The following is a 15,711-nucleotide window of genomic DNA, read 5'->3' as shown; positions in this document are numbered from 1 at the left end:
TTCCAAGATTTCTTTAACCATTCCTATATTTCTCTAACTCTTCCAAGATTTCTTTTAACTATTCCAAGTTTACTCTAACCCTTCCAAGATTTGTGAAACCATTCCTAGATTTCTCAAACCATTCCTAGATTTCTCTAAGCATTAAACGATTTCTCTGACCACTCCAAGATTTCGCTAGCGAAACTGAAGCGTTAAACGCTGCGACCGACTTTCCTGCTAAAACACACAGACGGGAATTCTCCATTCATGCCACACTAAAATGGAATCGTTCAGTGCGCATGTCGTACTGGCGTGTACTTCGTGCGCACAGACCATCCAGTAATAGACGAAGTTCCAGACTGCCACGCCAGATGGCGGGCGTTTTATCACACCTGCATCTCCAGTTGTGTGCTATCAGTGAAGCTATATCACACGACCGCTGCTACCTGTTGTACGCTATCACTGAAACCTATCTCTAATTGCGCCGAGCAGGACGGTTTTATCCGCCGATTCTTTCGCTATCGGACACAGTCTACTTGGGGAAATCTGGACTCAGTCTGTGAATGAAACATTCCAGAACTACATGTAGCTCTCGCTTACATCGTCAAGAAGTACATCATTAATAGCTCACTGTTTCCTCCTGGGACAATGTGTAGCTCAGTGGTACAGCAGGCCACATACCATGATTAATTACGCTATATGTTTTTATATAGCCTTAGTGGCTATAACATTTTTTTTAAAAATTAATATCAGCAGGCCCGTGGATTTTTGTATGTACCTTTGCCTGCCTGGGGGACACATACCATGAAAAGGACAACCCCTGTTGTCCAGCTCTTTCTCCCTCCCAGGATATTGGTTTAAGCAAACACACCCACTAAACCTGGCCAGAGTATACCCATTTTACACAAAAAGGACTACTTTTGCATGGGCCAGAATTACCACAAACAAGTCTTCAATGTCAACAAGTTACACATGTTTACAAACTACATGCTCTCCCCTGTCAACTTCAGTCAAATACTAGTAGTTGCCACTTCAAAGCTGTCTGCCATGAAATAATCAGAGTCAAACAGCAGACTACTTATGCGGACAAATTTCCGGATTTTCGACAACCAAATGGGAAGATAACTAATCTGAGGCCAGCACTGGCTTAAGAAGCAATGGGTCGTTGGCTCGAGACTCTGTGGTGCGCCTGTTTGTTTTCACCATCTCAACCAGTGTCCCGCGATTGATACATCAAATGCCCTGGTGTGTGATGCCCTGGAGTGTGGTGAGTATTATGAATGATCGCTTGCTGGAATTTGCAAGGAGTATCCTGTATGGCGATCGATCCCCGTCGCTGGGCCCATTGGGCTACTTCTCGTTCCAGCCAGTGCACCATGACTGATATATCAAAGGCCGTGGTATGTCTGAGATATGGTGCATATAAAAGATCCCTTGCTGCTAATCGAAAAGAGTAGCCAATGAAGTGGCGACCGCGGGTTTCCTCTCTCAATATCTGTGTGGTCCTTAACCAAATGTCTGACGACATATAACCGTAAATAAAATGTGCTGAGTGCGTCGTTAAATAAAACATTTCCTTCCTTACATTTCAAAGAAAAATCTCTATTAGAAACTGTGTTTCACCATAGGTCAAACTGATTTGTGAGGCAGACACAAGGTCTAATATAAGGTGATATGTCTGCATTAAATAAAACCCTGTATTAAACCCCTGACATCACCGTTAGTAGCATCCAGAATGAAAGAAGGAAGGAAATATTTTATTTATTCACGCAGAGTAAATAGTGGTGTGCAACTTTTAACACAATGCAGACTTGTCAACTGTTGCTGATTTGTTTCTGGTGCGCGTGCGTTCTGCACGTTCTCCGCCACGGATGTTGAGTGCGTCGTTAAATAAAAAACTTTTTTTTTTTTTTCTTTACCACTGGGCTACGTCCCGCTACAACACATTTAAACGACAATCTCTGTTATAGTTGCGATAACGGCGCACTAACAGAAAAAAGAAATGTTATTTAACGACGCACTCAACACATTTTATTTACGGTTATATGGCGTCAGACTTTTCGATTAGCAGCAAGGGATCTTTTATATGCACCATCCCACAGACAGGATAGCACATACCACGGCCTTTGATATACCAGTCGTGGTGCACTGGCTGGAACGAGAAATAGCCCAATGGCCCCACCGACGGGGATCGATCCCACACCGACCGCGCATCGAGCGAGCGCTGTACCACTGGGCTACTTCTCGCCCCGCGCACTAACAGAGCGCAGTACAAAACGATCTGCTAAATAAACTCGGTTTCGATGAAATCTCGCTGACAGATTCCATTAAAGACGGGAAAAATACACTACACGCCAGACTTTCTCCACCGCAGAACTGACAGATTTCTTACCAGTCTGGGACCAAGATTTCGTTTATTTATCACCGGTGCAGATGGACTGATTACTTATGATGGACAAATTGGTGTCGACTAATACAGAATGTAACAGAAAGGACAGGAAAGGAATGTTTGTTTAAAAATGAATGAATGAATGAATGTTTAAACGACACCCCAGCACGAAAAATACATCGGCTATTGGGTGTCAAACTATGATAAATGTAAACACAATGTGATGATCAACATTTGTTTAAAAACGCCTTAGCACGAGCGTAGGAAGGTGCCAAAAAGTGTGTGTGTGTGGGGGGGGGGGGGGGGGGGGGGAGGCCACACTTTCATATTTATACACTTTTACACTATTATAAAGCAAATATAAAGCAAAATATCTGAAAAGTTTCCTACGCCAGTGCTTAGCTTACTTTAAACTATAACTATTTGGTGACTAGGCTAACATATAGTTATTTCAGGAGAGAGAGAGAGAGAGAGAGAGAGAGAGAGAGAGAGAGAGAGAGAGAGAGAGAGAGAGAGAGAGAGAGAGAGAGAGAGGGCAGTGAGAGAGAGAGAGAGAGAGATGGGCAGTGAGAGCTAGAGAGAGAGAGAGAGAGAGAGAGAACAGAGAGAGAGAGAGAGAGAGAAGAGAGAGAGAGAGAGAGAGAGAGAGAGAGAGAGAGAGAGTGGAGGTAATACCAACATAATTTGCATGTGACTTCACGCACGTCAAAATTCATGTAACCATCCTAATCCACAAACCAAATGACGCAAGTAAATATATTCTAACACACGCCGACAATCATGTAATGTGACGTCACTATTAGGTAAAAATATTCAATTGCACATCAGGAATCATATCATGTGACGTCACTACCCGGTAAATAAGTTCCAACACACGTGGCATGGGCGGATCCAGGAAATATTTTTAGGGGGGGGACCAAAAAAGAAGGGCACATTGACTCGTCAAAAGGGCACCTTACTACAAGTTTTGATATTTACAATTAATATGAATTCCTACAGTTCTACGTCATAATATACTAGCAATAATGAAGTAAATTGGCGTCACTCGCGTTAGAACCTCAATGGGGCCCCATTGAGACTTCAATTAACACAGACATGGCCAATCTGCAGAGCTTGCGCATGTACACGAAAATCATTGATTTCATTTATCTACAAATAAAACTATGTTGACTTAAAAAAAAAAAAAATTCTACAAACAAAAAGGGACACTTGGAACATTTTGAGGCACTTGAACAATTTTTTGGGGGGGACGGAAAGGTACTGCCAGACACCCCCTGGGACCCCCCCCCCCCCCTGGTTTCAGGATCCGCATAGCGTGGGCAGTGACGAAATAGAACCGTACATAGAGGCCTTCCTAGACGGCCCTGAACTCCCTCAATGTGTCTAGTCCTTCGCTCCAGAGAAACGCGGCCACAGCGAGTGATAGAGACGACCGTGTGTGTGCCCTGATCCCCAATTCTGAAGATTCTGCTTTCCTCTTCTCCCCCAACACCACACACACAGAACTGAATGCAGAATTAATATATTATAACCGATCCCTCTAGCTGTTAGTGGACCGATGCCTTGAGACACACATACAGAGAGAGAGAGAGAGAGAGAGAGAGAGAGGGAGAGAGAGAGAGAGAGAGAGAGAGAGAGAGAGAGAGAGAGAGAGAGAGAGAGAGAGAGAGAGAGAGAGAGAGAGAGAGTGAGACATACAGAGAGAGAGGGAGAGAGACAGACAGACAGAGAGACAGAGAGAGTGGAAGAGAGCGAGGGACAGAGAGAAACACACACACACACACACACACAGAGAGAGAGAGAGAGAGAGAGAGAGAGACACACACACACACACACACACAGAGAGAGAGAGAGAGAGACACACACACACACACACAGAGAGAGAGAGAGAGAGAGAGAGAGAGAGAGAGAGAGAGAGAGAGAGAGAGAGAGAGAGAGAGAGAGAGAGACACACACACACACACACACACACACACACACACACACACACACACACAGAGTAGTCAGGCTAACTTGATGTGAACGGAACCCATAACCGAGGTGTCAGTGGCTAGCAAGATGTGAGTTAATGACGTTCACACCATGACACGTGACAGCTGTGGTTATTAGATAAACAGCACGCGCCATTAGCAGCTCAAGAATATGTGACGTCTTCATCGCCTGGTCGTGCCAGGCAGGCAGCCAGCTAAACTATTACCGTCTCCACCTTAAAGGGACATACCCTAGTTTCAACCCGTGAAGTTTAGTTAATCTACAAACCTGTAACACATTTGGATCAAGTTACAATTGAGTGAAACATGAGTAATAACTTTGAAATGGTGAAATACCCTCTAAAAATAGAGTAAAACGGACGCACGTGCGTTTTTAAACTTATTAGAAATACATTTTGCGATATTAAAAACACCAGGATGACCTAAAACACTTTGAATGTACGGAAATCTAAACAATAAAATCTAAGTAAAGTATGATTTCAATTATGAAAACCGGCTCTAATAGTAAAAAATATGCCTTAGTGTTTAAAAACTAGGGTATGTCCCTTTAATATGAACACAGCAGTGGCGTGTTTTTCCGAGGACAATTCCACTGATACTACCGTGGTTTATCACATCACATTCATCTAACGTAAGCTAAAAAAACCCAGTCTAAAGCATCCGCGACGACCCGCCCTCCAAACCATGCCCCTGGTGCACGCTAGACGTTTAATAAAATTGTTATTTTACAACGTTCAGTACAATATGGTGCATGTGAGACGTGTAATAAAAATGTTATTGCACGGTGTATGAGAGACGTGTAATAAAATTGTTATTTCACAATGTTCTCTACAATATGGTGATTGTAGGACGTGTAATAAAATTGTTCTTGTACAATGTTCTTTACAATATGATGCATGAGAGACGTATAATAAAATTGTTATTGTAAATGGTATCTACTATATGGTGTATGTGAGACATTATACAATACTTATTGTAATTGTGTTCTACAGTATGATGTGTGTGAGACGTGTAATAAAATTGTTATTTCACAATGTTTAATACAATGGTGCATGTGAGACGTGTAATAAAATTGTTATTTCACAATGATTTGTACAGTATTGTGGTTCAGTGAAAAATAAACGGCTTGCTATTATTAAATACAAAATAGTAAATATATTACTATTTAAAAATAATACTCATTTAAGTTGCATATATAATTCGATTCTTTGTATTATGATAACTAGAAAGTAAACATTCAAATTCAATTAATATTTCGGAAAGCGACAATTAGTAAATATAATAGGACGATGGATGTAAAAACGTGTAGATAAAGTGAAGCACACCTTTTAATAGTGGGAAGTATTTCCATATAATTTGTTTATACAGAAAAAACAACAACAACCAAAAGATAACTAAAACAACATGATATTCCTAGAGCACGTCTAAACGACCTAATGTGTACCTTTAATTGATATAATTACCTTCTTTACGTGCGGCTCACGTGTTGTTGCACCTGTCCTAGTGATAACAAACTGATCACCGGCAGACATCGTCTACATCTATTAATGAACCCGTTGGCGAGAAAACCATGCATTATTTTTGATAACACATGTACGTGTGTTAACAATTTCAAGACATACGTCTGGCTGCTCCTAGGTGATGACCAGGTCACCAGTGCCATACAGCCAATGAAAAACAGCACGGTGGAAATAGATTACACTGTGACGTATAGTTAACCTGACAATCATGTGTCTGTGACGCGTAAGTTAGCTACAAGTGCAACGCCTGTAAATAACTTTTAGTCGAAAAAGATGTTAAAATGTTCTTAAAACCTGGTTTTTGAGGATATGTAAGAAATAGAATAATACATTTCCTGTTCGTTAGATACCATTTATCTCACAACTCGTTGTTTAAAAACATCAAACTCGCTTTCGCTCGTTAGATACATTTAAAAACAACTCGTTGTGAGATAAATGGTATCTAACGGCCACTCATGTATTATTCTCTATTTATTTCTTAAAGTTACCAACTCTATACAGTGGCTTATCTACGGACAAATAGCGCCTGTGGCAAGCTCTGAAATTGCGCCCCTGTCCACCCATCTTTTAGGATCGATTCCTATCAGTGGGTCCATTGAGTTATTTCCCGTTCCAGCCAGTGCACCACGACTGGTATATCAAAGGCCGTGGTGTGTACTGCCCTGTATGTGGGATGGTGCATATAAAATATCCCTTGCTGCTGATCGAAAGGAGTAGCCCATGAAATGGCGACAGCGGGTTTCCTCTCTCAATATCTGTGTGGTCCTTAACCATATGTCTGACGCCATATAACCGTAAATAAAATGTGTTGAGTGCGTCGTTAAATAAAACAGTTCTTTTTTTAGATAACTTTACTATCCGAGGATGGCGTGTCTGACTTTAATAGAAACTGCTCAGTGGCGCCCCCTATCAAGTGGCGCCCAGGGCACGTGCCATACATGCCATACCCTAGGTACGTCACTGACTCTATATCACCTTTATTATTTAAGAGTTTACAGTTTACACGACCCAGTTCTGCTTGGTACTTATGAGGCCCTATACACCGCACTGAAAAAGGAAGAACGAAATGTTTTACTTAATGACCCATTCAACAAATTTTAATTTACGGCCATATGTCGTCGGAGGGTCACACATATAACTAGAGAGGAACCCCGCTTCCGCCAAGACATGATATACTCTTTTTCGATCAGTCCTAACAGCTAGGAATATTTTATATAAACCATGCTACAGATAGGGTGGTACAGATACAACGATCGTGGAGCACTGGCTGTGAAGAGAAATATCCCAATGGGCTCCCTGATGGGAGTCGCTTGTACACCCAGGGAAGGAAATGTTTTTTTTTATTTAACGACGCACTCAACACATTTTATTTACGGTTATATGGCGTCGGACATATGGTTAAGGACCACACATATATTGAGAAGAAACCCGCTGTCGCCACTTCATGGGCTACTCTTTTCGATTAACAGCAAGGGATCTTTTGTATGCACCATCCCACAGAGAGGGTAGTACATACCACGGTCTTTGATATACCAGTCGTGGTGCACTGATTGAAACGAGAAATAGCCCAATGGGCCCATCGACGATGATCGGTCCCATACCGACCGCGCAGCAAGCGAGCGCTGTACCACTGAGCTACACCCCCCCCCCCCCCCCCCGCACCCCCTCCCCCCAGCCTCGTAGACCCAGTGCGCATCAGGCGAGCGCTTTTCCACTGGGTTATGTCTCGCCCTACACCACAATTGGGTTCACCGCCTCGCTGATATATGCACCGAACTTTTGATAGAGAAGTTAACACCACAAGTCCTGACCGGCCTCGGTGGCGTTGTGGTTAGGCCATCGGTCTACAGGCTGAAAGGTACTGGGTTCAGATCCCAGTCGAGGCATGGGATTTTTAATCCAGATACCGACTCCAAACCCTGAGTGAGTGCTCCGCAAGGCTCAATGGGTAGGTGTAAACCACTTGCACCGACCAGTGATCCATAACTGGTTCAACAAAGGCCATGGTTTGTGCTATCCTGCCTGTAGGAAGCGCAAATAAAAGATCCCTTGCTGCTAATCGGAAAGTGTAGCCCATGTAGTGGCGACAGCGGGTTTCCTCTCAAAATCTGTGTGGTCCTCAACCATATGTCTGATGCCATATAACCGTAAATAAAATGTGTTGAGTGCGTCGTTAAATAAAACATTTTTTCTTTTCTTTTTTACCACAAGTCCTGTGATTGGTGATAAGTGTGGGTGTGTTGGTAGTAAAAAGATTAGTTTCATCTGGGCAAAAATGTATGCAATTTAATTTCATCTAGTACCACTGCGTCAAGTAGCCTTGTGCTTAAAACGTGTATGGGGTACCTATAAAAAAAGTACCATTTTCTTCAGTTAATACTTTGAGGTAGGGTTGTAGTACTGATATTTATGGGTCATAGTTTGGTTGATATATTAAATGTAGTGTTTTTACGTTAACATGGTCGCCAATGGGATTTTATTTGGTATAGTACAACCTATAGGTCAAATGCAAATACTGTTTTCGGCTTGTGAATTGAGCTATACGGCTCTCTATCAATAAACAATGGACTGAGAGGTGCTTGATTTGCGCAGGCGCGGAACTTTTCATCTGATACTGAACAAATTTAACTGTCTTCATCGAGGGCCTCGGTGATGCAGTGGTTAAGCCATCGGACTACAGGCTGATAGGTACAGGGTTCGCAGCCCGGTGCCGGCTCCATCCCAGAGCGAGATCTTAAGGGTTCAATGGGTAGGTGTAAGGCCACTACACCCTCTTCTCTCTCATTAACCACTAACAAACTAACGACTAATCCAATGTCCTGGACAGACAGCCCAAATAGCTGAGATGTGTGCCCAGAACAGCGTGCTTGAACCTTAATTGGATAAAAGAACGAAAATAAGATGAAATGAAATGAGGGGTCTCGTTTCAGTCAGTGCATCTCGACTGGTATATCAAAGTCCGTGGTATGTGCTATCCTGTTTGTGGACTGATGTATGTATGTATGCCTTTCCATCCAATGAAAACAAAATCACTGTCGACACTGATTGCTCTGTGGCGCTAAGTTAACCTGACATAGATCTGCTATGATGTAAACAGGCGCCAGGGCCGTAGATAGGTTTAAATGTGTAAGGGGTTGAAAATAGAATACTATATTCTTGTCCGTTAGTTACTATTTAGCTTACAACTTGTTGCTTAAAATAACTCTTAGTAAGATAAATGGTATCTAACGGCCACTCATGTAATATTACTTATGTCTATAATATAATAATTTTATAATATGTTTATTAAAAAATTTATATATTATATTATATTATATTATATTTATAATATAATATTATTAAAATATATTTATAATATAATAATGCACGTTTTGGTGTAGAGAAGGAATCGTTCTTTGACGCTCTCTATAGGAACATTAAAGGGACATTCCCGAGTTTGCTGCATTGTAAGATGTTTCTCTTAAAGGGACATTCCCGAGTTTGCTGCATTGTAAGATGTTTCCGACTAATAAAATATTTCTACGATTAAACTTACATATTAAATATATTTTCTTGTTTAGAATATCAGTGTCTGTATATTCAATGTTTCTGGTCTTCTTAATATTTTTAAGAAGCCCAAACTAGAGTTTGTCTTCAAAATGTTTTTTAGGAAATAAAATGAAATTTAACCTAGTACAAATATTATAACGATCAGAAACACGTTTAATATACAGCCACTAATATTTTATGCAGAAAAATATATTTGATATGTAATTACAATCGTTAAAAAGTCTCTGTTAGTCGATAACATCTTAAACATTGCAACAAACTCAGGAATGTCCCTTTAAACAGATGCCTCTATAACATCTTTGTTAGTGTTTAAAGTAAAAGGTTTTGTTTTTGTTTAACGGTACCACTAGAGCACATCGATTTATTAATCATCGGCTATTGGATGTCAAACATTTGGTCATTTTGACATATAGTGTTAGAGAGAAAACCCGCTACATCTTTCCATTAATAGCAAGGGATAATTTATGTGCACTATCCCACAGTCAGGATAGCACACACAACGACCTTGCACTGATTGAAACGAGAAATAGTCCAAATGGGCCCACCGACGGGAATCGACCCCAAACCGACTGCGCATTAAGCGTTGGTGTTTATGTTAATGTCGCTGAACTGGAAATGGATTGTTCTGAAAGTATTAATCTGACCACGTGTTTATCTGCGAGAGGTCACTTATCAACCTCACCTCTATTAAAACACATGAGAGTTCTCATCCGCAAAACAATCCACACAGACACGTGCGCACGGTCTTGTGACAAACATGAAAGAGCAGCAACCGTCTTCCGGCTGTACAATAACCTTGTGGTTCTTACTGGGAATCCAAATAGCCGCGTTTGTGGCCGTCACGGTTTACCATGCAGGGAAGATCAGGGATCTGGAGACTCGGGTAAGGGTGTTGTTGTTGTACCGGTAATCTCGTGGGATGTAAATATCTGAATTCTTAACCAGTATCAAATCTATAATGTTCAAATATTATATAGAGCAAATATCTGAATTCTTAACCAGTATCAAATCTATATAATGTTCAATTCTCGCATAGCGTAAATAACTGAATTCTATCATTGCCACAAGCACCACGTTCAAATCTTATAGTCTTAAATAGGTCATAGTTCTTAATCAGTAACAAAACCATCAGGTTCAAATCTTAGTCTCATAAAGGTCGTAGTTTGTAATCAGTCACAACCATCAGGTTCAAATCTTATAGTCTTATAAAGGTCTTAGTTCGTAATCAGTCACAGCCATCAGGTTCAAATCTCATCAGGTTCAAATCTTATAGTCTTATATAGATCTTAGTTCGTAATCAGTCACAGCCATCAGATTCAAATCTTATAGTATTATATAGATCTTAGTTCGTAATCAGTCACAACCATCAGGTTCAAATCTTATAGTCTTATATGGGTCTTTGTTGTTAATCAGTCACAACCATCAGATTCAAATCTTAGTCTCATAAAGGTATTGATCGATCCCCGTCAGTGGACCCATTGGGCTATTTCTTACTCCAGCCAGTGCACCACGACTGATATATCAAAGGCCGTGGTATGTGCTATCCTGTCTATGGGTTGGTGCATATAAAAGACCCTTGCTGCTAATCGAAAAGAGTATCCCATGAAGTGGCGACAGCGGGTTTCCTCCCTCAATATCTGTGTGGTCCTTAACCATATGTCCGACGCCATATAACCGTAAATAAAATGTGTTGAGTGCGTCGTTAAATAAAACATTTCCTATTTCCATAAAGGAATTAATTCTTAATCAGTAACAAAATCATCATGTTCAAATCTTATAGTCTTACAAAGGTCTTCATTCTTAGTCAGTAACAAAATCTTATAGTCTTACAAAGGTCTTCATTCTTAGCCAGTGACAAAATCATCATGTTCAAATCTTATAGTCTTACAAAGGTCTTCATTCTTAGCCAGTGACAAAATCATCATGTTCAAATCTTATAGTCTTACAAAGGTCTTCATTCTTAGCCAGTGACAAAATCATCATGTTCAAATCTTATAGTCTTACAAAGGTCTTCATTCTTAGCCAGTGACAAAATCATCATGTTCAAATCTTATAGTCTTACAAAGGTCTTCATTCTTAGTCAGTGACAAAATCATCATGTTCAAAATCTTATAGTCTTACAAAGGTCTTCATTCTTAGCCAGTGACAAAATCATCATGTTCAAATCTTATAGTCTTACAAAGGTCTTCATTCTTAATCGGTAATTTGACTTACATTTATACAAAATAAAGAGACAATTAGATTTCTATTGCAAAATATTTATACACAACAACTTCATAATGCAACTTCTATAGTACAATATTTATACTGAATGAAGTGATAATTTGTCTTCTGTAGTAATACAGTCAAAGGCAAAAGTTATTGTGATACACAAAAGACAAAGATAATTGATGATAAGTTTTTATTTCCGTTTATGAAACGTTATAACATGGAAAGAGAAATGTCGGAAGGTATGGAAACGAGCAATAGTCCATGAAAAAGGCGCACCTGCCATATGCAAATGAGCCACATCACCAGAGGGGGTCCAGAGCGAAGTTCACAGTCAGTAGCGAGTGTGTCTACCGTGAGCATTTATACAGGCCTGGCACCGTTGTCTCATTGAGGTTACTAAACACTGGAGAAAGTTCCTGGAAATGCCATTCCAGATCTGAGGAAGGATCAGCGTTATTCGGATACATGTGTCTTGGCGAGGGGTTGTCACGGGTGGTCGGCCGCTACGGAGACGGCCCCTGGCCTAGTTGTTTTGTTGATATCGTTGCCATAAGTGCCATATGGTGTTTCTGTGGACGTTGAATTGACGTGCGACGTCACGCTGCGAGGTCCCAGATTCAAGCATCCCTATGACACGCCATCTGTCATTTTCTTCTGGACTTCTGAAGTTTGCATAGAGTGACAATGATTTGCAACTGAATGTCTGGCCTTTTATGGTGAACACTGGACAGGATTTCTCCCGAATATTCCATGTTTCTTGCACAAAGCATGCAATCGCTACAACTGCTTGGTTGCATTTCTTTGAGCTGTTTCATGCACATTTTCTCTGGTTTACATCCATAAATCCATTCACAAATTTATTACTCAAAACAATCAATGTCACAATAACTTTTGCCTTTGAGTATATATTTTGAGACTAAAGTGAGAATTTGACTTCTATAGTAATATATTTATTTATACACAAAAGGAATGCGACTTTGTTTTGTATAATAATAAATCTATACAGAATAAAATGTATTGTAATACAGAATAAGATAAGAGTTTGAATTCTACATTAATGTATTTATAGAATAACGTGACATTTTGACTTTTATAGTAACATATTTATACACAATGAAATGATAGTTTGTCTTGCAGAGTAATAAATATCTAGACGATAAAATATATTGTAATAAAGAATAAGCTTAGAGTATGACTAGTAAAATATTTATACAGAATAAAGACAAAATGTGACTTCTGTAGCAAGATATTTATACAGAATAAAGGAAAAATGTGACTTCTGTAGCAAGATATTTATACAAAATATATTTATAGAGTAAATGACAATTTGTCATTTATAATAAAATATTTATACTCATTAATATGACAATTTGACTTGCATACGAATATATTTAGCTTGACTTCTGTAATAATATATTTATATTGAATAAACTGACAATTAGAAAAGGTCCCTACTCATGAATGCTTTACATAAATATTTGCCAAGATTTCTTAAAATCATTATATTTTCTGACGACAGAAATTTAATTAACTTAAAAACTAACGGTCTGGTATATGACGTTGCTTGTTTTCAGACGCTGGACAGCTTTCAGTATAAAGTTGCTATAGAATGTCGCCGTAGTACTGTCGTTGATATGTCAATAAACGTAGTACCATGACCTGATTCATTTACATATAATTTGCGTCTAATGTACAACGATATAAAATTCAGAAAATATGTGATCTCAAACATATTATACTTTTATTACACTGGATACGATGCTTATTATGTGACACACACACACACACACACACACACACACACACGCACACACATGCACAGACACACATCACACACACACACACAGACAGACACACACATACACACACAACACACACCACACACACACACCGCACACACACACACACGTATACACACACATACACACACACACAAGTATACACCCACACCCACACACAGACACACACACACACACACACACACAAGTATACACACACAGACACACACACACACACACAAGTACACACACACACACACACAGGCACACACACACACACACACACATCGTGCCATGTATACACCACACCCTAAGTAGCATGCACTGTCCTTATAATCATCATACACTTCACGTATGTTACATTTGAGTAATGTTCAGCACTATTACGGCCATATTGTCATTCGATATTCTAGTATTACAGCGGGTGTTGTAACAAAACTCCTAACACGGCCATATTGTCATTCGATATTCTAGTATTTCAGCTGGTGTTGTAACAAAACGTCTAGCACGGCCATATTGTCATTCGATATTCTAGTATTTCAGCTGGTTTGTAACTAGTATTTCAGCGGGTGTTGTAACAAAACGTCTAGCACGGCCATATTGTCGTTCGATATTCTAGTATTTCAGCTGGTGTTGTAACAAAACGTCTAGCACGGCCATATTGTCGTTCGATATTCTAGTATTTCAGCTGGTGTTGTAACAAAACGTCTAGCACGGCCATATTGTCGTTCGATATTCTAGTATTTCAGCTGGTGTTGTAACAAAACGTCTAGCACGGCCATATTGTCGTTCGATATTCTAGTATTTCAGCTGGTGTTGTAACAAAACGTCTAGCACGGCCATATTGTCGTTCGATATTCTAGTATTTCAGCTGGTGTTGTAACAAAACGTCTAGCACGGCCAATGTCATGTTTGGATGAGTTTACTAGATGGTGAAGGTTTAATAAAACGTCAAATATTTTATAGGATATAAAGGAAAAAGAACAATTTTTTTATTTAACGACGCACTCAACACATTTTATTTACGGTTATATGGCGTCAGACATATGGTTTAGGACCACACAGATATATAGAGAAGAAACCCGATGTCGCCACCTCATGTGCTACTCTTGTCGATTAGCAGCAAGGGATCTTTTATATGCACCATACCACAGACAAGATAGCACATACCACGGCCTTTGATATACCATTTGTGGTGCACTGGCTAGAACGAGAAATAGCTTAATGGGCCTACCGACGGGGATCGATCCCAGACCGACCGTGCACCAAGCGAGCGTTTTACCACTGTGCTTCGTCCCGCCCTTTTGTAGGATATTGTCAAGTAAGATATTTTCTTACTTCATTAACTGATGTTTAACTATGTAGAAGAGTACCACTAAAGACAGCGATCGCCATCAACATGCCAGTGTCTTTTCTGTCAGCTGTGCGTGATGTTTAACTATGTAGAAGAGTACCACTAAAAACAGCGATCTCCATCAACATGCCAGTGTGTTTGCTGTCAGCTGTGTGTGATGTTTAACTATGTAGAAGAGAACCACTAAAGACAGCGATCTCCATCAACATGCCAGTGTGTTTGCTGTCAGCTGTTTGTGATGTTTAACTATGTAGAAGAGTACCACTAAAGACAGCGATCTCCATCAACATGCCATTGTGTTTGCTGTCAGCTGTGTGTGATGTTTAACTATGTAGAAGAGTACCACTAAAGACAGCGATCTCCATCAACATGCCAGTGTGTTTGCTGTCAGCTGTGTGTGATGTTTAACTATGTAGAAGAGACACCACTATCAACATGCCAGCGTCTCCATCAACATGTTTAACTATGTGTTTGCTGTCAGCTGTGTGTGATGTTTAACTATGTAGAAGAGTACCACTAAAGACAGCGATCTCCATCAACATGCCAGTGTGTTTGCTGTCAGCTGTGTGTGATGTTTAACTATGTAGAAGAGTACCACTAAAGACAGCGATCTCCATCAACATGCCAGTGTGTTTGCTGTCATGTGTGTGATGTTTAACTATGTAGAAGAGTACCACTAAAGACAGCGATCTCCATCAACATGCCAGTGTGTTTGCTGTCAGCTGTGTGTGATGTTTAACTATGTAGAAGAGTACCACTAAAGACAGCGATCTCCATCAACATGCCAGTGTGTTTGCTGTCAGCTGTGTGTGATGTTTAACTATGTAGAAGAGTACCACTAAAGACAGCGATCTCCATCAACATGCCAGTGTGTTTGCTGTCAGCTGTGTGTGATGTTTAACTATGTAGAAGAGTACCACTAAAGACAGCGATCTCCATC

The 15,711-nt window shown here is 40.1% G+C and overlaps 1 protein-coding gene across 1 annotated transcript in view; it reads left to right on the top strand.

Annotated features, from left to right (window-relative positions):
• Window positions 1-10,185: 10,185 nt before the first annotated feature.
• Window positions 10,186-15,711, top strand: part of LOC121373071 (collectin-12-like) — a 23,039-nt gene continuing 17,513 nt past the window's right edge. Inside the window, exon 1 of the mRNA XM_041499515.1 lies at window positions 10,186-10,311. Coding sequence (XP_041355449.1) covers window positions 10,186-10,311 — 126 coding nt within the window. The remainder of the gene's footprint in view (window positions 10,312-15,711) is intronic.

This window comes from Gigantopelta aegis, chromosome 5 (genome assembly GCF_016097555.1).
Source record: "Gigantopelta aegis isolate Gae_Host chromosome 5, Gae_host_genome, whole genome shotgun sequence".
NCBI classification, from domain to species: Eukaryota; Metazoa; Mollusca; class Gastropoda; order Neomphalida; family Peltospiridae; genus Gigantopelta; species Gigantopelta aegis.
The sequence above is the reverse complement of the archived record's forward strand: the minus strand, read 5'-3'. Positions and strand labels throughout refer to the sequence as shown.